This window comes from Helicoverpa armigera, chromosome 16 (assembly GCF_030705265.1).
Source record: "Helicoverpa armigera isolate CAAS_96S chromosome 16, ASM3070526v1, whole genome shotgun sequence".
Taxonomy (NCBI): Eukaryota; Metazoa; Arthropoda; class Insecta; order Lepidoptera; family Noctuidae; genus Helicoverpa; species Helicoverpa armigera.
Genome location: NC_087135.1, coordinates 5590861 through 5614461, shown reverse-complemented (window position 1 = coordinate 5614461; position 23601 = coordinate 5590861). Strand labels below are relative to the sequence as shown.

General features: G+C 36.0%; 3 protein-coding genes across 8 annotated transcripts; 1 reads left to right on the top strand and 2 right to left on the bottom strand.

The window, feature by feature from the left end:
• Positions 1 to 65: 65 nt before the first annotated feature.
• On the bottom strand, positions 66 to 12613 carry LOC110380890 (nuclear factor related to kappa-B-binding protein). Of its 3 annotated transcripts, none has more exons than XM_064038579.1 (23): positions 11841 to 12613; positions 11428 to 11721; positions 11241 to 11357; positions 10645 to 11030; positions 10291 to 10529; positions 9820 to 10077; positions 9353 to 9465; positions 8832 to 8947; positions 8388 to 8504; positions 7962 to 8126; positions 7556 to 7702; positions 6936 to 7101; positions 5841 to 6551; positions 5663 to 5758; positions 5441 to 5527; positions 5249 to 5348; positions 5108 to 5172; positions 4062 to 4898; positions 3583 to 3738; positions 3157 to 3235; positions 2943 to 2998; positions 2782 to 2832; positions 66 to 1878 (listed from the first exon to the last, which is right to left on the bottom strand). In XM_064038579.1, the coding sequence occupies exons 1-23, from the start codon at positions 12270 to 12272 to the stop codon at positions 1747 to 1749; spliced, it is 4920 nt and encodes a 1639-aa protein (XP_063894649.1). In that variant the 5' UTR covers positions 12273 to 12613; the 3' UTR covers positions 66 to 1746. The 3 variants fall into 3 exon arrangements, with proteins under 3 accessions (XP_063894649.1, XP_063894651.1, XP_063894650.1); XM_064038581.1 differs by having other exon boundaries at positions 10393 to 10529; XM_064038580.1 differs by lacking the exon at positions 2782 to 2832.
• Positions 12614 to 13214: 601 nt separating this feature from the next.
• Positions 13215 to 21016, top strand: LOC110380889 (serine/threonine-protein phosphatase PP1-beta catalytic subunit). 4 transcript variants are annotated; one of them, XM_049844530.2, is made up of 8 exons: positions 13310 to 13375; positions 13808 to 13873; positions 15056 to 15187; positions 15849 to 16064; positions 16450 to 16641; positions 16958 to 17109; positions 17350 to 17484; positions 18008 to 18783. In XM_049844530.2, the coding sequence occupies exons 1-8, from the start codon at positions 13327 to 13329 to the stop codon at positions 18062 to 18064; spliced, it is 999 nt and encodes a 332-aa protein (XP_049700487.1). In that variant the 5' UTR covers positions 13310 to 13326; the 3' UTR covers positions 18065 to 18783. The 4 variants fall into 4 exon arrangements, with proteins under 4 accessions (XP_021196714.1, XP_021196715.1, XP_049700487.1 ...); XM_049844529.2 differs by lacking the exon at positions 18008 to 18783 and adding an exon at positions 19838 to 21016 and having other exon boundaries at positions 13312 to 13375; XM_021341039.3 differs by lacking the exons at positions 13808 to 13873; positions 18008 to 18783 and adding an exon at positions 19838 to 21016 and having other exon boundaries at positions 13215 to 13375.
• LOC110383212 (uncharacterized) lies at positions 19835 to 23344 on the bottom strand. Its single transcript, XM_049844536.2, has 3 exons — positions 23143 to 23344; positions 22802 to 23011; positions 19835 to 22242 (listed from the first exon to the last, which is right to left on the bottom strand). The coding sequence occupies exons 1-3, from the start codon at positions 23241 to 23243 to the stop codon at positions 21930 to 21932; spliced, it is 624 nt and encodes a 207-aa protein (XP_049700493.2). The 5' UTR covers positions 23244 to 23344; the 3' UTR covers positions 19835 to 21929.
• Positions 23345 to 23601: the final 257 nt, after the last annotated feature.

The following is a 23601-nucleotide window of genomic DNA, read 5'->3' as shown; positions in this document are numbered from 1 at the left end:
TCGATTGAAATAGAAAAACGAAAGAAGTTAACGTACTGACTAAACTTTTCATTAAAAAACACACATTCATATTTATACATATTTTAATTTATTTATCTAACAGTGAAAAACTGTGCAATACGAACCTAATATTTAATATTAAAAACTATAACATACAGTTGAAATTGCCTTTAAAATACTATAAACAAGTTTTACTCGTGAGAGCAATTGACTTACATGTCACAATAATTAAAGGGGATCAGACCCATTATGTACAAGAGAACAGTAACATAAACAACAGATTAAATAAAAAATATACATTGCAATCAAGATCTTTTAACATAATTATGTATATGTATTTAATTATAAATGGCTCTGGAGTTAAATACAATACCCAATACAATTTTATAGGTATCTATAGCTTAGCTAAGAATTTATAGCTATTTTGACATTATTTCATGACTGTCAATGTGTGTTCTCTATATACAAATAATAAATTAACATAATCATAACAAGAATATACTCAAATAATTAGTGTTCCCCTTTAACACCTAGTTAGTAATTGCTTTTTATTTACATTTAATATTAATCTACCATCATGACACGAATTCTGTCCAAATAAGAAACGTTAAATACTTTTCTTTCAGTTCATAAATTAATAAACCAAATAATTTAACTTGTTAAATTATTTCTTATAAAAAATATTTCGAATTCAACAAGTCATTAATTTTACAATCATAATTACTTTGTACAATACATATTGCCTTTATAAGGGAAATAAAGATAAACTAAAATTTGTTTCTTATCTAAAATCATATTCAAGTGAATAATTCTCTATGTAAGCTATAGCTACACAGTTGAGAAATAATATCGAGAGGAGTATTTGTAATGCTTTTGCTTCACCTGCGTTAACTTGACCACACGATGAATCGCCTTTAAATGTCCGCTACTCATCTCAATACGTAATAGACCTACATATTTCAAGAAGGCATGGCAGATGATTTTGCCACTGGTCAGCACACACTAGTTTGAGGATCTCTTGCGGAATTTGAATCGTAATCGTAGTTAAGCCTGAATATCTTTTAATTATACTAATATTATAGTAATCTTATATATAAAAATGAATTGCTGTTCGTTAGTCTCACTAAAACTCGAGAATGGCTGGACCGATTTGGTTAATTTTGGTTTTAAAATGTTTGTAGAGGTCCGGGGAAGGTTTAAACGATACGAAGTTTGTAGTAATATAAAAAATGCGTGAGTGTGTATGAATGTTTAATTGGATGGATATTGTTTTTTTTTTTTTTCACCCAAAAACTACTGATTTTATTATTTTATTAACTGTTAAAAAGAATCCTCCACATTAATTACGGGCTGGTGTATGTTGACATCTAACACACGCAAGGTCCCATTCGGCTGTCATCAGTTGTCAGCTTCGAAAAATTTCTGATTGTTCGGACGCATTAAGCAACAAATCGTTTAACGTGAACGTTAAGTTACAGGTGTAGCAAGAACATTATATTATGTATATTTACATATTTACAAGCAAATCCGGACCTATTCGGACCTAGTCATGTCTGCGCCAGTGCCGGCAAGTTCAGCTCAAATTCAACTCATCACAACGCAACTTAGTACATAGGTAAGTCTGGTCACGTGATTTAATTGGATAACGATCTTTTATAGTTGTCAAAAGGTAGCCTTGTGGTAAATGTTTTTTGTCTTCCCACACTAAAAACATGGATCCGGGGCTGTTTACAAGGACATGGTAGGTTATTGCGGCGGGTGTGCGGGCCGCAGTATTCGCGCGAGTACGTGTCTGCCTCCGACCAGCTTCAGTTGCTGTCCATCCATTAGTACGCTGCGGACACCGCTAGATGTCGGCGTTGACGCACTCGTCACGGCCTGAAATGTGACCAAATACAAATTAAATTTCAGATTTCGGTATGTATTTTATTTGGTCTTGTTATGTACACTATGATCGCTTACTGGTAAGAATAAGTGGTTATTTAAGTAAGGTTCTTTGACTTATTCATTTTTGCATTTGTTTTACCAGAGACAACAATACTGTGTTGTTTAATATTTTTGAAGCTGACTACAGAAAGAGAAAAAAGAAAAATAGTAAAAAGAAGATAAAAGTGAATCTTTAAAAAATAAAAGTAAGATAGCTGTGTGTAGAAATGGTATAACGTATAAGTAGAGGTTAAAAATTAGCGAAGTTGTAAAACAGTATGGAAAAATATTATATTAGGTATACATGTTTGATATATCATTTGCTTGAGAAATCACTTTTTACAATTCTCCGTACCTACTTACTGCCACCTTACAAACTACAATTTATTTAGGAAGTGCTTATTATTAAACTAAAGCCAAATTCGTATCAGTGAGAAAAATAAAATGTTAATGTATGTTACAAGTTTAAAGACCCCTCTCGTTTTCAATCACACATGCAATCTCTCTTGTGTAAACAGACCAGTTGCAAACCAACCACAAAATGCATTTTGGATACAGTTTGGGGTCAAAGCAAACTGCATCGTAGCTGCAAAACCTCAACAAAAATTTAGATATTGTAATGTTCGATCGAAACTGTTCAAAACAGAACGCTACCAAGAATTTTCATCTTAAAGTTAGTACATGCGATTACTGACTTCGTTGTTGCAACTCCATGCAGCCAACATTTTTGACAACTGGTCCAAACTACATTTTGTGTTTCAACCGTATTATATTTTCATGCAAAACTTCATGAACTACATTACTCAGTTCGCGACTGAAGCGTTATTGAAAACCATGCAAACTGTCAAAATTCACCTGTTGAATTTTAATTCCCTGCGCGAGTTTAACTTGTTGTATTGAGTTCACCTAAAATAATGATAAACATTTTATGACACTAACTTATTCTGGATGGTGTAAAAATAAATTAAAATGTGTGAAATGATTAAGTATAGGATCTGTTTAGAAGTTATATTTACCTGTTGTAGTTTTAATACCGGCGCTGATGTTGTTGACGTAGACACAGTTTGTGCACCTATTAGAACGAGAAATATCAATTTATAAAATGGTATATCAGATGGTCGCTTTTGGTGCAGTTAACAGTTGTTAGTCTGTACAAAAATGCTATCATACCTTGAAGACAGACAGCTGTCAACTGCACATAAGACTAGGTATTTGTAAAGGTGTACTTACCTATATTACTTAAAACTAAAGTCTGTGATGATGGCGTAGCTGCACTCGATGGCACTCTTATCGTGTTACCATCACTTTGCTGAAACAATAGTTTATAACATAACACTAACACTTGAATTATGATTAAACTGTAAAAGCAAGTATGTTTAGCGGTATGAACTAATTTAAAGGAAAACTATGATATTGACCATCCGTTCCCTCAGTCCATTAACAATCTGGTTACCGTAAAACCTGGCACATAATACATAAAGTAGAAAAAAAAAACTTATTATTACAGTCGAAAGATTTTGTTTTTGTCCTTATAACTTTTTTGCCCTATAATAAACTTATAATTTTTTTTTAACACCAAAAATGACAGTTACAAAAAATTATAAGATCAATTTTGTCACAACATAATTTTAGTTTAACTATACATGTTCAGCCTACCTGTAGTATAATATTATGTAGCGGCTTAGCAGAGGTCAGCAGCAACGGCCGAGAAAGCCTCGTGGCGGGCGACAGCACGCGCACCGCACCGCGCGGCCGGACGCCCGACATGCCCGACACCTGCAGCGTCCGCGCGTCCAGCGACACCATCTGTGGCTGGTATACAACACGGAATTATGTCATGTGTAGTACTAGAAAGGTGAAGAAAAACTTGCAAACATTGGGACACTTGGATGGGGTGGCAAATAATTTCACGACCAGTAGGCCAGTTATTTATACTGAAGTTAGGTATTCTGGCCGTTTATGCTGCATGGAAAAAATCCTTGCAGGTCCGTCCTACTGTGTGTAGGTCATAATTTTGCATGTTACCACAAGTCTGTAAGAAAAGATTATAAAAGAAGAATATACGTAACAGAGAGACCGATCTGAAAGTGGGGTAAAAATGATGTGTCTGATGTCTGATCTGTATTACTACTCACCTGTGCGTTTGTCAATAATTTCGCCACTATTGGTTGTCCAGCGGTTGTCTTGTCGCCAGCCGACTGACTCCGCACCACTTGCGCTAACGACTTCGGAGTTTGGTTAGCGAGCTGAACAGTTTGCCCGCTCGCCAACTGCAATGTCTGCCCGCTTGACAACTGAACAGTTTGACCACTAGACAACTGCAACGTTTGTCCACTCGGTAACTGAACTGCCTGCCCAGCTAGCTGCACCGTCTGACCACCTAATTGCACCGTTTGTGATCCTAATTGCACAGTCTGACCACTCGGCATTTGAACACTTTGACTCGACAATTGAACATTAGATCCACTAAGTACAGTTTGCATATTCCCACTCGCTAATTGGACGGTTTGACCACTCGGTAGTTGAACACTTTGCGACGGTAACACACTCTGACTAGCCACTTGAACACTTTGTCCACTGGGTAATTTGACTGTGTGGCCAGTTAACTGTACACTTTGTCCGGTGAGCTGTACACTCTGTCCGCCGATCTGGACGGTTTGTCCGGAGAGCTGGACAGTGGAGGCGGGTATGTGTGTTGGTGGGGCGGGGCGGGGCGGGCGCGGCGGCAGTCGCACGGGCGCGGCGAGCTGCACGGTGTGTCCGCTGGGCAGGCGCACGGGCAGCTGCAGCGACGACAGCTGCAGCGTGTGGCCAGCGCCCAGCTGCACGGCCTGCCCCGCCAGCTGCACGTGCTGCCCCGCGAGCTGCACGTGCTGACCCGCTAACTGTACAGTGCGGGTGCCCGCCAGCGGCACAGCGCGGGGAGTTGACGTCACCGCGCTGCTCACCACTGACGTCGCTCCCAGCGTGCTCTGCAACACCAAAATAAGTAAAATCATTCATCATTGAGCGTGTGGGGCGCGGATTTTTTTGTTTTCAGAAGTTGAAAACAAGTACATGCACTAATAAACTCTTCTATGACATGACGAAAAGGTACCACCATTTCTATCAACAAATTCATAGTGGTTAAGCTTCATAGAGGTCGCGAGTGAATCGCGCGAATCGAATGGAAGGCACATACCTGCGCTACAGTTGTAACTGCCGTAGCATTCGGCACTGTGGGTCTCTTCTTAGCCGCAGGAGTACCTATAAAAATTATTCATAATTAATCGTCGTATTAAACTTTACAAAGGTCATATTTTTTAAGAATGAATATTCTTGCCTTGTTGCATTAACGCTCGCGGAGATATTAGTGACTTTCCTGATGCTGGAGTGGCCGGGCTTAGTACTCTGACAACACCACGCCTCGTCGTCGGTGTTACCTAGTTGACATAAATAAAATTGATCTACAAACTTCTTCAAATAATAAGGGTTTTATACCTGTAAGACATAGTTTATAGTGGTTGTAACATACCTGAGTAGTTGGTGTGGACACTACGGCCGTGACAGTAGTTTGTACCGGACTTGGTCGTATCAATAGTGACCGCGTACCTTGTGTCACCTGAAAAACACACATATTCATTATTTGGAGAAAGATCAGTTGTAGGAAATTAATATAATGGAATGTATTTTTTTTTTGCAAAATATAGAGTATACATGCAACATGTACGTATATTCTACATAGTATAGTTCTTACCTTATTTTGTAATACTTGAACAGTAGTTGTACTAGTTGGTTGAATCACAGTGGTGGTTTGTAAACTAGGCTGACTTGCAACTGTACTCGTTATTATCTGAAAACGAAAAGCATGTAATTTGTCAGAAAATATTCTAAAGAGAAGGAATAAAGAGGAACATATTGATAACTTTATTTACCTGAGATTGTGACCCTTCAACTTTCTGTAACGGCCGTTGTTTTATAAGTGGAGATTTGTGTGGAGTCGCTACCACTGAAGGTAAAGATTTCGACAACTGTCCCGATAGATTTCCCGCCTGATTGACGATGATCTGTTTAGTTTGTTGCTGTGGCGTTTGTTTCGGCGACTGAGCAGCCGGTTGCATCTGACTGACTTGCTTAGTACTCGTAGCTTGCTTCACTATATTCGGTTTAATAACTTGGGATATGACCGTCGTTTGCTTGGCTTGAGGAACATTGGCAGGTTTTGGTGGCTGAGGGGCGACTGTCGTTTGTTTAGGGGACTGAGGGAGGGGAGGTTTCGGCGGTTGTATGACTGCGGTCTGCTTCGCTTGGTTCACAGTACTCTGTCTAACAGCTTGAGCGAGTAGGTTCGCTTGCTTAGCTGATTGCGCCATTAGTGTAGATTGCTTAGCGGGTTGTTTAACTGTTGGGGCAGGTTTCGGCGGGGCGTTGACCTTTGCTTTCGGAGGGGGCGTGGCGACTAGCTTCCCTTTCGGTTTGGGCGGTAACGCGACTTGTTTGCCCTGCGAGGCTTGTGTGGCTTGCATTAGTAGTTGGGCGGAGGAAAGGTGAGGAACGGAGGAGGTTTGTCCACTGTCGTCGACGTCTACGTCACTGTCAGATGCATTTTCGACGACTTCTTCTACGCTGCCTACTTCTAGCTCCATCTGTGGAAAGACATGTCGATATTGGCAACGTTTTACGATAATGCGGTATAAATTACGAGGAAGTCTCACTTTTTTCACATATAATATCTACTCAAATGATCAAATTATAACACATATTTTTTTAAATGAATAAATCATAGCGTCGTTTTTTTAATTAACACTCATGAACACATTACTTAATAACTCGAGAAACACGCGTAGGTACACTTTATTTCGTATCGCTAAAACAGGTCCATGTAAAGGTCTCTAAAGTTCCTCTCTAAAGTTGGTTACTAATTTCTGTGAGACAGCTGCTAGTTTTTTCAGACAGGCACAGTAATATGAGATGAGCAGAATGAGATGTTGATTCAGAGAGGCACAGTTATACGAGGCTCGCAGTCATACCTGTGTGAGTGCATGTGGCGACGTGTGTCGCGGCTCTCGCGGCGGCCCGGGCAGGGCGGGCTGGCCAGGCTTACCCGCCGCCGCCGGCGTGGGCGACAGTAGCATGCTGCCCGCCTTGCTGCTACGACCGCGACCGCTCGATATCTTCAGCCAGTCCTCTTCACTCCTGTTTATGGACATTTTATTCTAATTTACCGTGTGTATGTCGCTAATTATAAAACAATAGAAAATCAATAGTCTCGCGAATATCTGCGCAACGGCATACAACGGGTTTATTTGAATTACCTAACCCAGGTATATAACAATACAGACTTATATTTTACAATTTGAAATGATTGTTATTTACAGTGCCATTTTTATGTTATATAAATGCTGTTGGAATAAGAATCTTTCAAACTGAGCAACAGATGTTTTTATCAATAGATAGCAATTAAAGAGGATAAACCTTCCCCTTCAGTATATAATTCACGTTTATATAGTAAAAAAAAGGAAGTGCTGCTATTTAATAATAAATATAATTCTTTACGAAAATCTTTATCTTTATGCCAGTGTAACGTAGAAAACTAGCCCTCATTGCCTATTTAAGTGAAATTTCAAGTCTATATATTATATATACTTACCGATGCCTATGAAGATAAGTCCACACAGCCGTTCTCTGGTCATATTTCACGACAGGGTCTCGCTTGGCGGATAGAAGTCTGTCTAATACTGAAGATACCGCGCTCAGCAGGGTTTGATCACTGCAGTTAGCTACCCATTGTGACATTCTGTCGAAAAAAAGACATTTTAAACTAGGTGCTACTATACTATTTGCTTTGTAGCTCTTTGCTTTGTATTCAGGTTTTATTTGTAGTTAGTTAAGGTATGTAGGCGAGTGCTAGCTACAGTTGCACTGAACTTGAGTTCAGTTGAGTTGAGTGCACTTCTTCCCAGCAAAACACATAGGAAGTGGTGAAGGGTTGGGGGCTGTCTAGCAGCCAAGTTTGAATAAATGATTTTTGATTTTGATTTTGTATGTGGGTGTACCTGAGCAGCGTGACGACGTGGTGGCGTGTGCCCTCTCCGTTGGGCAGGCGGGCGAGCGCGTCGCGCACGAGCGCGGGCAGCGCGGCGTGGCGCGGGCGCGCCGCCAGCAGCACGGCGCCGCCGCCGCCCCACCCGCGCGCGCACGGACCCACCACTGAGCGGTAACTGAGAGACAATACGACATTATTCAATTGAATATATAAAAAAAAATCATTAAAATTAACTTATAATGAATACTTTCTTCATTAATAAAACAGAGCTATGAACAGAACGTCAAAGTTATTAAACAATCAATACAATTTGTCAACGTTGTTCAATCAGAAACTGCCTCATGCAACAAACGTAATAAATACGAAACTAAACTTAACTAAAGGCAATCTATATTGTAGTGTGTCTAATATTGTAAAAAAATAAACTTCATCTTACCCATGCTGTACATAAGTGAAAGGTTTGGCTGCCGTTGAAAATCTCCGCCGCTCTTGCGCACGGAAATCAACCAATTCTGCTTCAGTTGCAGGGCGGACCGACCACGTTGTTGGATACCTAATGAAACAATATGATACTTTGTAGCAATGCAATTGTTTTAAGAGAAGCAACAATGGATCGAGTATGTGAAAGATGATAGGATATAAAATAATGTACTTGTGAGATCAGATATATGACATAAATATACAAGTCCAAAAAATATTCAGATAAGGGCAAGAGATGTCAATTTTACATAGATAGTATTTTTCCAATACAATGCTCAGAGATAACATGAATAATCTAATGACATGCATAACTGACTATAATATTGTAATTGATATATTTTTTGTTATACGTTAGCGCACGTTAATTAAATTACAACATGGTTTATATAAGGTTTGTTACCTCGGAGGCGGTGGTTCGCTGGCGGGCGGTGGCGGTGACGCAGCCCGGAGCCAGCGCTCACACAGCCGACCCAAGATAGCGTCGCAGTCACGGCCCGCGCCGATCCATTGATACATCTGTGTGACAAATATTATAGATCTATTTGTAATTCCATGGTAGTTAGCCCTTTATAATTATTATTTTCAGTATATATATACTTCTATTTCTGTAAAAAAAGACCTGTGCCCAGCAGTAGGCCAATCAAAAACGCTGAAAACGATGAGATAAAGGAACTTTGTTCACCATTTCTTCTTCCCAGCCATAACACACAAAAGGGGGCGAAAAGGAGGTCGTTTTTGGAGATGCTGTCCAATGTAATTAACGTGAAAAAGTGATAAATAGCCTAATTTAATTTAAAAAAATATTGTGTTTAAAAATTCAAACTGATCCTTTTGAATTATGGTTAGTAATGTAAGAGACTCTACTTTTCTGTTCAGATAAATTAAAAAATTATGGTATTGGTAAATATTGACAAACTGTACCTGTGATTCTGGCAAAAATTGTAGGTAGGGAACATAGTCATCTGGATGTTGTCCTCTCTCTCCCGCAAGGAAGTCTAAAGCTGAATCTAATTCTCCACACCAATCATCAGATACTGGAAAAGAAAAAAATATGAAGATTCTATAAATACTATAATATAAATGGATCTCTTGTTACAAATACTTTGTCAACAGTATCAAAATAGAGAGCTAAAATAGAATATGGTTCACACAGTTACGTACTGTGTATGATTTAGGAATGGGTAGTGTTTGAATAATTACCCAAAATGTTTGTGAGTTTCATTGGTATTCTCGAGGTGCAATTATTCAAATTAAAATTGTACTGAGTAAAGTTTTTGTCAGTCACAATACTCCAACATTATTTATTTATTTATTGGATTTCCAACAGAGGATACACAGATCGCTTACTTAATCATAGGATAAAATTACTTGAAGCGAAGTCTACTTACAATTGTACCAAGTATTGAGCGGCGCTATAGGCGACCTCATGACCGCCGCACACCGCGCGTGCAACTGCTGCTTCGACGCGCGATGCGCCGCCCGCGCGGGGAACAACGCACGTACGAGCGACAAAAAGTTCGCGTGAGTCGTCTCCGTCAGAGACTCGTCAGGGTCCACTGGAGATTCCTCCACTGTCTCCGTAGATGTCTCCACTTGGATCACTTCACCTGAGTCGTCCGCTAATTCTACTGGTAATGCCATCATGTCTGAAATAAATATCAGATTTTATTGTAAGTGTGAGGATTAGAGAAATAGATTATATTGGTACTGTTTTTGTTTCTAATAGCTAATAATAATTTAATCATGCTTAAAGAATTATTTATTTAATTGAACAGATTGTACGAGAATTAATTCTTTTTACAAGTGCATAGTTTAAAGCTTAATGTGGAACTTAAAATAAAATATGCTTAGTAACTTACCAATACCATCCAAGTCTTCCAGTTTGATGGGAACTGCTTGATGTGCAGAGGCTCTTGCAGCAAGATTATCATACTTATTATCAAGTATGTTTGGTAACTTACCAATTCCATCCAAATCCTCCAGTTTAATTGGCACTGCCTGATGTATGGCTGCCCTTGCAGAATTCTGCATTGGCATCATAGTATCTGGAGGCTCTTGTTTAACTATGCTCTCTAACTTTGCATCATTGTAGTTCAGGCTGTGAATACATCATTACATCAAATTAACACTGATGTTTTAGACCTCTAGAATATATTAATACAAGATTAACTAATTTAGTAAACAAAAATCTGTAAAGTTATGAAAATACTCACTTTGACATATTACTAGGATATTTATCAATAACTTCCTGCTTAATTTCAACTTGGTCAACCTTCTTAGAGGACTTAGGACTAGTAATGGGGTCTACAAATGATGAGCTTTCTGAATCAGACTCTTCTCTTTCACATTTAATCTTTATATTTGGCAGTAAAGGTTTATTTTCAACGCTCTCATATGATTCCTCCTTGCCCTTTTTAACTGTTTTGTCAGAGGCTTTACTTTTACTAATACCATCTTTCTTTGGACCTCTCCTTAATTTTTGTAGTGGTGATCCACTCTTTTGGCCTCCGAACATAAGCTTTTTAGCACCATTCACAAGAGCCACTCTCTGCTTGATGTCATCTAATGTTATGCCTGATGTATTTAGTTCTGGATGATTCTAAAAACAACAACCATGCAACATCTGGATTTTATAGGCTTAAGAACCACTTATAATTAATGGAAATTATAATTTAAAACACTTAATGAGAAAATGTAACACACTTCATTCAGTGCTGTTTGTTTTGTTAAAAGCACATCTAGATAAGATATAACTGACCATGTTTATATAATATAAAACATAAACATTACAATTTACTAATGTTGTTACCTCTCTATATTGCCTTCTTGTCCTATGTGCTGCTAAAACATTCTTTAAACATTCCAAAGATGTTAAGTTAGACTGATCTGAGCCACCTAATGTCCCAGATACATTGCCATCAGCCATCTGAAATTAAACATAAGTAGTGAAGTCCTTGTTTTACACAAATAATGTTTATCTGAAAGGGTGTTATTACTTGGCCAGGAGTCACTTGTTTTCTTTTCCTCATAGACTGCTCCGGTGGACCTTCCGGATAGTTCTCATCTTCAGATTCATCTCCTCCCACTTCACCCCGGATAGCTGCCAGCTCTTCAAAATATCTCTGTTTAGCTCTCAAATATAATGGTTTGAAGTTATTCTTGGATGAAGGTTTTGGCGGCAATAATGGAAGGCGTGGTATTGGTCCTGGGGGAGCCGCTTTGGCAGCTGCTAGTAATCTCTCACGGGATATTAATACTTCTGGTAATATTTTGGCATAATATGACTTCATCTGAAATAACAAATTACTAGTTTACCAACCAAGCAAAGCTACTCTAACTTATCTTAATTTACTGTTTGCAATACTTTTAGAAGTATGTGTTGTAACTACTTGTTTAAGTTTATAGTCACCTTATGCTTCTGTTGTTTAGCTCTTGCTTTCATTAAAAACTTTCTCATTTTAGCTATATCTGGTCTGTAGTTACCCTGTCTTAAATTGTTATAAAAATCACCAAGAGGTGATGTGAAATGAAAAGGCTCATGGTTAAAAAGCATTTTTATAGTTTTCTCCTTTTCTTCTTCCTCATTTTCAGTGAATTTGGGCAAGAGTTTACTTAGTTCTTCCTTGTGTTTATCTTCCAAAGCATCCCAAGTCTTCATAGAAAAAAACTCTTTGAATACAGAGTAGTCTTCACAGAGCTCTTGTGGGAGCTCGAGGGACTGGCCCATGATGCGCACCGGCTCCATCACCTCATCATCTCCCTCCGAACTGCCGCTTGATGACTCGGAAGAGCTGCTGCTCTCCCCACTGTAACTGTGTTCACTCTCCATCTTTTCTTCCATTGAGTACCGTGATGTAGTTCAACGTTTAGGCGGTCTTGATGAAATGCCTAGGTTTTTCACTAGATACAATAACGATTTTCCGCCCACTTCATTGAAATTTCACGTTGTTTTGTTCGTGTTGTTTACGAAAAACCTAAGCAATGGTATAACAAAATCGAACAAAGAGCCATGAAGTTTTTTTAAACAGCCGTCAAGTCTTGTCTAAAATAAAATAGAACGCACACGCCAAACCACGGCGTTTCATACATACTATGCGCCAGAACGGAACATTACGATGAGAAAATAGCTTGACAATCAAGAACAGCGACATTTTGCCCGCAAAATAGAATTTAAAAATAAAAAAGTATTGTCTATTAATTTTCCTACGAGAATGTCTATGGTCTCTGTATGTGACACATGAAAAAGGTCTGTACATAGAAACAAAAAATATCTCGCGCCCTACCTATACAACAAACAAATGGCAAATAACAAGTGGCTTCTCGTTATAAAGTGCTTAATTTAAGTATTTACGATACAAAAATGCAGCGGAATATTGTCTATGGTGAAGTTTAGCCTCTGCAAGCGAAGCACTTCAAGCTGTTAAAGCGCTTTTCAAAACATAAACAAAAATGTTCTCATAGCTAAAACGGAACGTACGTTAAGGATTCAGCGAGGATTCATGTTTTTAAAAATCATGAAATATCATACCGTTTTGCTAGTTTTCAAAACATTATGATATTTGTTTGATTTTTTAAACTTTATGTTCTACGTTTCTTTCTGTTATACAAGATTGTATCTTAACTTATTAATTATTAATGTTTTTAACAAAGTGTAAAAATCCAGCCAGTCCTTCAAATAAAATACGTGCAAAATATGTGTTATGTGCACACAAAATATGTATTTCATCATTAATTACGTGAAGAACAAATTAAAATCTATTTAATCATATCATATTATAATCTTTACACATTTTGCGTAGAATGGAACGTTGAACTTAAAAAACCAAAAACAAGCAGTTTGCAGTGGTGGTGTCGCAAGATTTGACTTTTTGACGTAAATTATTCGTGTAGTAAATATGGCTGACGAACTCAATGTTGACAGTCTAATTCACAGACTTTTAGAAGGTAAAGATACTTTTAATTCATTTCCTAATGTGTATTTCGATTCTCTGACTCTGAAAGTTATGTTTTAACATGATGGTTCCTCGCTCAGTGTGCTCTTGTTGCGTAATTATCATCGAGTATGTAGGTATAGAAACGTCAAACTCATAAATAAATCGATTATCCCCAATTCTTATCTGGTTCTGCATTTGATGTTAGATATTTAGATGAGTCGCTGGCAACTATTTCCGTGTTAGAAATAGAGCAGACACTGTAAATAGTTAAATTATAGTTACAATATAGATAATCACACTACTAACAATGATGTCAGATTCCATAGCATGGAACACTTCCATGGGCCTATTGTTGAGCTTTTATTCGCTTTCTGTATCACTTTATATGATTTAAACATGTTTATTTCACTTTATTATGCTGCTTTTTGGTGGGTTACCGCAGTATACAGACTGCAGCAGGAAACAGCAAGGCGAAAAGGGAAATTGAAAGACATCTTTTCAGGAGAATGTATGGTTATATCCAGAATTCTTGCCAAAGTATTAAGCTAGATTCTTTATTTTCAACCTTTAGTGACCAATTCCTTAAAAATATTCCCATTTAAATTAATTTACTGTTATTTTGTATTATTTTGTTAGTCCTCATAGGTCCTAAAAATAGCCTACTTCATAAAGAGAAGCTATTGGTATTGGAAGGCCATATTTTATACCTTTTCCTAAAGTTACACAGTCATACCACAACCAACATACCACAGTATGTGTATAAACATTTTATATACAAGAATTTGTGAAATCTACATAAATAATTTGTGACATCATTTGTTATTTTCTTATATTTTGTAATGTAACATTTATTTCGTATTTTAAATGTTGGAGATTTTTTGGTCTGTTTGTTTATTTTCTTAACATTCTCTACTTTTTTTAAATATCTCGATATACAGGCATGAATGTAAGTTATGAAAAAGGTTCATCTGGTATTGTTTCATTTTGTGTATTTTTTTCTGATTTGATCAGCAATTTTATCCCTATAATATGGTCCAAAAATAAAAAATGTTGTTTTAAGGCTACAAAGTTTTGGTTTAAAAAATGCATGTTTAAATTCAAATTGGAATCAGTTGGGTTTATTTTCTTGTATGATAAATGTATTATACTTATAGTTCTATGTGTATTGTACAGTGTTTATAGTAATTGTCATCAGAAATTATTTCATTGTCCTAACATTACTTCATTCATGCATATTTGTGAGTGCTTGAAGACTTGCATTATTTTCTTCAATACGTTGTTTCATAATTTTGTAGTCATTCTCATTACATACAGTATTTAGTCATACACAGGGTTGCCATCTGTTATGATTGACTTGTATTCTTCCTGGACTCTATTTCCATATCAGTAAGTAGGTTCACAGATATCAAGACGAAACCCCTGATTACAAAAGAGTGTTTTCGGGCTGGTAGTTTATATGACTTGGTTTTTGTAGTTCAGTGTCATCATTTGAACAACAGCTGTCAAGTGGTATAAAGGCACTGTAAAATTAAATTGAATTCCAATTACAGATGGTAGCCCAAATCCTGTGTATTCATGTAAAAGCTTCTGTATTCAATGTATTCCGCAATATCGCATAATGTTATTGTTGGGCCTACATGTTAGGAATATTGGCTATGACAAATTGAACTTCAAAGAAATGTTTTCACAGTTCGAGGATGCAGGCCTGGAAAGACGGTACAGATGTCGGAGTCAGAGGTGCGGGGCCTTTGCACCAAGTCCAGAGAGATATTCCTGCAACAGCCGATACTACTGGAATTGGAAGCACCGCTCAAAATTTGTGGTAAGTGATTAAGAATATTATTCTATTCATTTGTGATAAAAAAATGAGGACAATTTCCTGCAATTAGGATTATTTGTACTGTTGTGTGATACTATTTAGTATGGGTAGCACATTCCTCTGGGATAAAGCTATTACTGATTAAACTGTTGGTGAATTATGCATGTGTGTGTAAATGTATTACAGGAATATTACAAGCTTATAAAATACAAAAAGTAATTAGCTATAATGTGGATCATTTTCACCAATGTTCACATAAAAGATCAATTTCTTTTATTTTCTATATGTCTGAAATAATTTGATATTGCATATAACTATATAACAATTGTAGATATACAAAGACTTTAGAACAAAACAATGTTGAGACACAATTTTAATCTACAAGATATGCTATATCAGTCAATGATCTCCATCTTGCACGGTTATAAGCTGCTGCATACATCAACATGACATGATAAAATACTCTCACAAGTTTAACAATATAGTCCTAAACATATAATTCTACTTATGGTGTAATAAGATAATTTTTGTTTTGTTTTCATGCTACAGAATTTTCTTGTCTATCAAAAAATATCAGATAATAAGATAAATAATTTAAATCTAGACAGCATCATATCATGTTAAGCATTTTTGTAGCATCTGAATCCAATTGAATCAATTTCAGGTGATATACATGGTCAGTACACGGATTTACTACGTCTGTTCGAATATGGCGGCTTCCCCCCTGAAGCTAACTATCTATTCCTGGGAGATTACGTGGATCGCGGCAAGCAGTCCCTTGAGACCATTTGCCTTCTGCTCGCTTATAAAATCAAGTATCCTGAGAACTTCTTCCTTCTCAGAGGCAATCACGAATGTGCTAGCATAAATCGCATTTATGGTAAGTTGGTATTACTAAACTTCTTACGGATTTCTCAACAAGATTCTTTCCAACTATATTGATAAGCCAAATGTACATATTGTACTAGCTGAAGCGATGAGTTTGGAAATACCCTTAATTTATAAAGTCGAATCTGTGCCAAGTATAATTAAAATTGGACGAAATGCCGTCACTAAAACATAATGGACAGATATTCTCTAGAATAATTTATGTAATGGAACTCATGCGTAAAGCCCCACTTGGTATTGGTCATTAAAACTTTAAATTGAATTTATACTTGACCTCAGTTATTATGACTCTGTCAAGGCTAACATGGTATAGATTGGAATCTTTATTAGATGGATGATTAATGACTGCAATTCAACACGCTATGCGTTTTCCTCAGGTTTCTACGACGAGTGCAAACGCCGATACAATATCAAGCTGTGGAAGACATTCACGGACTGCTTCAATTGCTTGCCAATAGCTGCTATCATTGATGAGAAGATTTTCTGCTGCCATGGCGGTCTTTCTCCAGATCTACAGGGCATGGAGCAGATCAGGCGAATAATGCGACCCACTGACGTGCCTGACACAGGTATACCCGATAAGCAACTAGAGTATATGTAGACAAGATGTGACTAATTCATGAATCATATTTGTTCAACCATGTGACTAAGCCAACGATTCGCTTCCGTCATTGACATGTTCCGTATCATTGTGTTCCATGTGCAGATCAGGATGATTAGCAGAATGCATGAAGTGTCATTTTGTATATGTTCATTGGACCTAATCAAATATTTTGATAAATGGAATTTTACAGGAACTTGATACTAAGAGGCTTAATTGAGTGTGATAACTCAGCATGACTTCTGCCTTGTTATAAAAGTAACAACATAATGCAAATGTTTCAGGACTGCTCTGCGACCTACTATGGTCAGATCCAGACAAAGACGTACAGGGTTGGGGAGAGAACGACCGCGGCGTGTCCTTCACATTCGGTCCGGATGTTGTCAGTAAATTCCTCAACAGACATGACTTGGACTTGATTTGTCGGGCTCACCAGGTTTGTACTATTTGAAGTAACTGCTAATAAAGTTCATTATTTTATTTTTTCTTTGAGTGTGTACTCAAATTCTTATTGGAATATGAACAACTCAGTAAAGACACCTTTAGTTCGGCCAATTTAACACTTTTGACAAATTATTATTAAACCTAAATAATAAAATTTCAGCTTTGAGCCCATGGAGCTTCTAATATTAAATTTCTAGCTAAGTTCACAAGGTAACGACAATTGTGTTTCTAGGTAGTGGAAGATGGATACGAGTTCTTTGCAAAGCGACAGCTGGTGACACTGTTTTCTGCGCCAAACTACTGCGGCGAGTTCGATAATGCTGGTGGAATGATGTCTGTAGATGAAACACTCATGTGTTCTTTCCAGGTACATTTTACTTATTATTATTTTTTAAGTATCTTATACACTTTTCACACAATAATAATCCTGGTTGGTAAATTTTCAAACTTCCGCTCGTAGGGTGAGTTGCACCATTTAACTTATACGTTAACCAGCCGTGTACTTGCCGCCCATTGGCGAAATCGATGATTTGATAACTGATAAAGACGATACCCGAATATCGACGTTATAGTTAAATGGTGCAACCTACCGATAGTGATGCAGATCAAACTTTGCTTACGTCATAAACTGACTACACTCGCATCGCCCACGTGCGGTAGTAAAATACAGATTTTCTAAGAACTCACGTTGTAAGTATTTACTCACTCCCCGAATATGGCTAAGCCCCAATAGGAGTGCAGCATTTTTATGAGGTATCCATGGCCATTGATACAGTTGTTCTCCATCATCCATCTAATAGGTACTAACGACATCATGCACTAAGCCCAGGGTTACAGTTTGCCGACATAGTGAAGGGTCCCATAGACTAATACTACATTTATTTCTTCAGATACTAAAGCCATCTGAGAAGAAGGCAAAATACCAGTACAATGCTGCCCTGTCATGACAATACAATGTATATCGGATACAGTTTTTTTTGGAAAAACGCCAATATAACTTTTTGAGGTTTTTCGTCAGTATGTCCATTATTTTGAACTTTATGTATTAACTAATTTTGTAGGAATATCGGTAATTACATATTCAAAATGACCGTATATTTTTTTACCTTACTTTGTAAAAACGGATTTTAAAGCGGTTATGCTATATTTTGTGACCAAGTACGAAGTAATTAGTACTAGAATGTTTTGCTTACTTACTACTGTAACGGTTGATATGATTTGTTAGATTAATAACGTGTTTGAGAGCGAAGCAAACACTTATTTTATTTTTATTGTTTTGTAGAATATTATTGACTGGAATTTTAGTAAGACGACTAGGTATATCTTGAGTGTCAGGATGGCGGATGCACTGTTCAGTGGAGAATATAATTGTGTTGAATTAATGAACTTTAAATGTATTTTTATTATCTGTTATAATTTGAATGTAACTAGTTACAAAGCATGAGATCACGAAATGAAAGTGGGCTGCCATCCTGACGTTAGGATGGCGGGTGCATCCTTAAGACATAAGTATATTTTAATACATTTATCAATGTCCATCAACTGTATCTTTATGTGTCACAAAATAAACAAAGTTCGTTTAATGGTTAATAAAATTGACGTGGTTTGCTATATTATATCTAATAGTCAATAAACACTCATGCATTTTCGGCGTGAAATTGAATTATATTATTTTTTTATTTGTTTTTAGTTACCTAATTTAAGGCCACTAAAGTAATTATTTTTTACCATAAAACTAACTATAAATTGAGACTTACTTCACAATCCGTATTCATTCACGTATGACATTAAACACTACACTTAACAAGCATGTTCTATCTCTATTGTTTTAATAGTTGGTAAGACCTAAGAGGATGTCTAGCTTTTTGGAACACACGGGCATAGTTCTAATACAACAACCTTGCCCTTGTTTTATTTATGGCAGTTGAAATGCAGGGCCGGACAGTAAGGTGAAGCAGCAACATTTTCCGCGCATTTTACTTTTCAGGTCATCTACTACACAGGTGTGGGGCCATTACACAATTGATTTATAAGGCGTATAGACCACTTACTCTTGATATCTCATGCGTTATTTCTGTACTGACTTGTGGCAGATACTTGCCAAATGCAGTAAAATACACTTCAGTTCTGCCATCTCTGTCTCCTGCTGCTGCTATTAAAATAATTTCAGAGATAAATTCGATGCCAGCTGTGAGCCATAGCCTGTTTTGAACTAGTGACAGTACATTTTAAAATGCCCATGAGTACTAATATTACAAATAACCAAACTTATTCTAATCATTTTCTATAGCCTTTCAAACTTCCGTGGAGTATGAAGTTGCTTATGTTGAGGTTATATAACAAATAAATATTTTGAGGTTGCTAATAGCATAGCAGTCTTCAGGTATAATGAAAATCTGTTTTATTTCATTTTTTTTTTTATAATTTCGAATACTTTTATTTATTTTTGTGATAATGCCCAGGATTTGGTTTTGTCGCCATTCCTAGAGTCGAATTTCAGACTAAATTCTAGTCTTCAAGAAACTACAGTCAAGCCTACCTTTGGAGTACAATGAGTGAAGTAAATATTGAGGCATTATGATTTTTCTCGACGTGTACAAGTGTAGTTGGATAGTATTGTAGACGTATTTCTACATGATACCATAATTAGTTACTATCACTAGTATGCAATGACACCAGCGTATAAGATAAAGTTAAATTGTTGTTTGTTTTCCGTGCAGATTCTAAAACCATCTGAGAAGAAGGCAAAATACCAGTACAATGGCATAAACAGTGGGAGGCCAGCCACACCTCAACGATCACCACCCAAGAAGAAATAACTGACGTTTGGGATCCAGTGTGCTGCACAGTGAGAGGAATGCTACAAATAATTAATTATATCATGTATTATAATTATTATGTTTAGTATGGTCATTAGACATAGCCGAATAATATGTCGCGTATTGTTAAAATTTATTTATCGATTTGCTTGTGCCTTCTTATTTTTAATTTTTATTATTAATGTGAGTGATATTAATTTATGAATTTAGTTCTACAGATTGTATTGAGCTGACATTATCTATTCGGCGATGCCTTGGTGACTATGGCTTTTTCGATCCCTGATTATAAGGCAGCCCTTGAAGTGGTATTGTACCCTGTTGTGTTATTGTCACATGTTGATGTTGTAGTAAATCGTTTCGTTAATTTTACAAATGTTTGAGGTGGCAAGCGATCTTAAAGATGCGGGCATTGGAGACGAAAGCGTCATTACATTTCATATTACCTATTTATTAAGTTGTAGTGGATCGAAAGCACATTCGCTTGGTTTATTCTGTAACTAATGTGCCTATAAATGTAAATTATATATAGGTCTCGAGTAAGTGACGATAATTGGTTAATTTGAAATTTCTAGTTTATTGGATTAGGCAAAATTTTAATGAATGATCGTCCATGGAACTTCATCCTTATTTTTTTTTTGTTATTGTAGTGTTTTTTTTCTGTAATCCTATTGTGGAGCTGGCCTAAGACATGATATTAACCTTCACCTCGTCATAGCAATAAGTGTTTTTCTGTTCTAGGACTCCATTGCAATCATTAATGTGAAGGGAGTGAAGTACCCAGTGAAATTAATGTTATTTTGCACTCAGTATTATTCTTACCGATTAAGTAGATGTTTCAAAATTCGACGAATGTTCAACATGATCTCCCTACTGAGGCTTCCCCACAAAGTTAACTGTTAAGTCTCAAATGAATTGATATAATTTATAAAATGTGGTAGAAGCAGTGTAGTCCTCGCAACAATAGTGCAATTGCTGTATTATTACTGTTATATTATAAAATTATATGCAGGTTTTGCATTGTACAATTTTATTTTTTAGCTATGTATGATTTTCATTAATAAATATCACTATTTAAACTAAGAGGTTTATTTTTATTTTCATTTTGGTTTGCATTTACAAAATGTATTTTTGTTTAAAACTAACACTTTATGTATCTACTAAGTAAATGTGACTTAATCTATTTCATACTTTTACATCACTAGATGCTTTATTAAATTTGTTGTTAATAGAAGATAATTATGTTGCTCTAAAGTAAATCTGTTCTTATTTTAACTATACTGATTACTGTATAATAATTAGCTGGTACAGATAGCAGCAACATTAGAAATTATGTAATTTACTGTCAATGTCACTTAATATTTAATGTTTCATTCTATTTTCATCTACACTCTTAGAGAAAGATAATTTTTTAAAGCAATTGAGTTTCAAATTATATAACTTATTATAAATTTTGTTGTACTTTTTCTCAAGTGTGTACAATTTTCTGAAATATAAATTTTATTCAAATAATTTTACTTTATTTAATTAAATTATAAATCCTTGTCTTTCAGTCTGAATAAAAATATTAACTTTTTTTATGAGGTAAAGTTTAATTTTGTAGTTTCAGCACAGTTAAATAGGCACTTTATTTATGTTTTGTAACTTCTTTATTGGTATTTCGATATTATTGGTAATCCAGAAAGTTTGATATTTCTATATCCTGAATGGTAATGTTAATCTGATGTAAATTATGAAAACGAAAAATAACTCCTGTGGCTAAACCTAACTAAAGGTTAATTTTAATAAAGAATATGTGATAGGATTTAATGTGGTTAGGGACAACACACCCGATATAAGAACATAGGACAGTACATAAGGGAGTTCATAAGAGAGTACATAAGAGGAGTATATAAGAGAATACATAAGGGAGAACATAAGAGGATTAAATAAGAAAGTTCTTTAGAGGAGTACATAAGAGAAGTACATAAATGGTTTTCAAATAATTTTACTTTATTTAATTAAATTCTAAATCCTTGTCTTTCCAGTCAGTCTCAATATCAAATCTATCATCTGATTTAATCAAATTTTGATGATGTTCCAATTTGTCATTGATTTTTGAAACAAGATCTTCATTTCTCCTTTGGTACTTCTGAATATCCAACTGTAGGGCTTTTAGGTATCCTCTCTTAGCAGTTAGTATTTTCTTGAGCTTATTAACTCTAGCTTCATATTCTTTAGCTGTGGTTTCGAGTAGAACTTTTTGCTTTTTCAAGTTGTCTACATCACTTGCTTTTAACTGCGCATTTACATCTGCTAGTTGTGGTCGCCTGAAAATAAAATATAATCAATAGATAGACTAATGTCACTAAATAATTGTAACAAATAATGTATTTGTTACAGTTTTTCAAATTGGACATTAACACTTTCACTCATCCAGAATAGTGCAATATTGTGCTTTATATCCAATGCATGGACGTATGAAATTCAACCACCAATCAATAGTGTTGTCCAAGTACGTCGAAACCCGATTGATGTAGGTATCAAACTTAGGGACCCAGATTATGAAAGTGTTGAAAGAATTATCTGTTCTTTTTATATGATTAATTTTTCAAATTTCAGGTGAGGAAAACTATTACTTGGTGGTTAATAGTATATTTTATATCATGCACAGACGTACATTACATTGCATTAGATCAATTTAACAATTTACTTACTAGATTATTAGAAGCCTTCTCACAATAACACAGCAGTGTTTATTCTATATGTTCTATTGGTAAGCAAAATATGCTCAATTGGAGGGCAATAACTTGTTCCTCAGGTTCAGTAAAAATGAAAATAGTGCATAAAACATAAATCAAGTACTAACTAGGTGTTTGGATATCTTACCACAAAACTTTGTCAGTTTCCATGTCCATGAATTTTTCTTTCTGCTTATCAAGAATTTCTAGTTTTAGTGGCATGTTCTCGTACTCCCACATGGCACTTAGTTCTTGAACCATTTCGTCGAGAATGCCCTGTTTCAAACAGTTGAACATGGGCATCCATTTCACACGTCTTAGTTTCGCTTTGGGGACTATTTCCAGAAAATCTTCATTCCTTTAGTAAGATAATAATACATTTTATACTATTCTGCACTTACAGCAGACTGTAATTTATTATTAATAACATGTATTTACTTGAGATAATGTTCATAATAATTATTGAAACTTTCAAAACAACGAACTTACCTTACTAGATTTACAATATTACCGAATTCTTTTAGAATGGTTAAATTGTCGAAATTTATTTCGGAACTGCTCATTTCCAGGTTCTCAACTTTTTCTCCCATTATTATTCTATATTGTTAGTAAAATATAAAGCTTGACCAAACAATAAACAAATCCGAGAACCTATTTAAAATCTATCAGTTAAACGTTTGTTATCTGTCAAGTTCAAATATTGACAGTTTGCCGTTTGGCTTTTAAATCTCTACTTTGTCGATGGTCAGCTGCTAGGGTGGTCGGGATAAGAATATTAACTTTTTATAAGGTAAAGTTTCTTTTTGTGGTGCCAGCCCACTGACCTCTTATGTACTCCTCTTATGTAGTCCTCATAAGTGTTCCTCTTAAGTTCTGCCTTATATACTCTCCTTGTGTACTCCCCTTGTGTACTCCTCTTATGTTTACTTCTTATGAACTCTCCTATGT

Bases quoted from the DNA above. Each gene is read 5' to 3' on its own strand.
- LOC110380890 (XM_064038579.1), bottom strand. From the start codon at position 12,272: ATGGAAGAAAAGATGGAGAGTGAACACAGTTACAGTGGGGAGAGCAGC. The intron at 7,102-7,555 runs GTAAGTATATAT...GTCCATAAACAG, and splicing joins ACTTATCTTCATAGGCATCG to GAGTGAAGAGGACTGGCTGA. The intron at 3,739-4,061 runs GTGAGTAGTAAT...GTTGTATACCAG, and splicing joins AATTATTGACAAACGCACAG to CCACAGATGGTGTCGCTGGA.
- LOC110380889 (XM_049844529.2), top strand. From the start codon at position 13,327: ATGGCTGACGAACTCAATGTTGACAGTCTAATTCACAGACTTTTAGAA. The intron at 13,376-13,807 runs GTAAAGATACTT...GGGTTACCGCAG, and splicing joins AATTCACAGACTTTTAGAAG to TATACAGACTGCAGCAGGAA. The intron at 17,110-17,349 runs GTTTGTACTATT...TTGTGTTTCTAG, and splicing joins TGATTTGTCGGGCTCACCAG to GTAGTGGAAGATGGATACGA.
- LOC110383212 (XM_049844536.2), bottom strand. From the start codon at position 23,243: ATGGGAGAAAAAGTTGAGAACCTGGAAATGAGCAGTTCCGAAATAAAT. The intron at 23,012-23,142 runs GTAAGTTCGTTG...ATCTTACTAAAG, and splicing joins AATATTGTAAATCTAGTAAG to GAATGAAGATTTTCTGGAAA. The intron at 22,243-22,801 runs GTAAGATATCCA...TTTTATTTTCAG, and splicing joins GAAACTGACAAAGTTTTGTG to GCGACCACAACTAGCAGATG.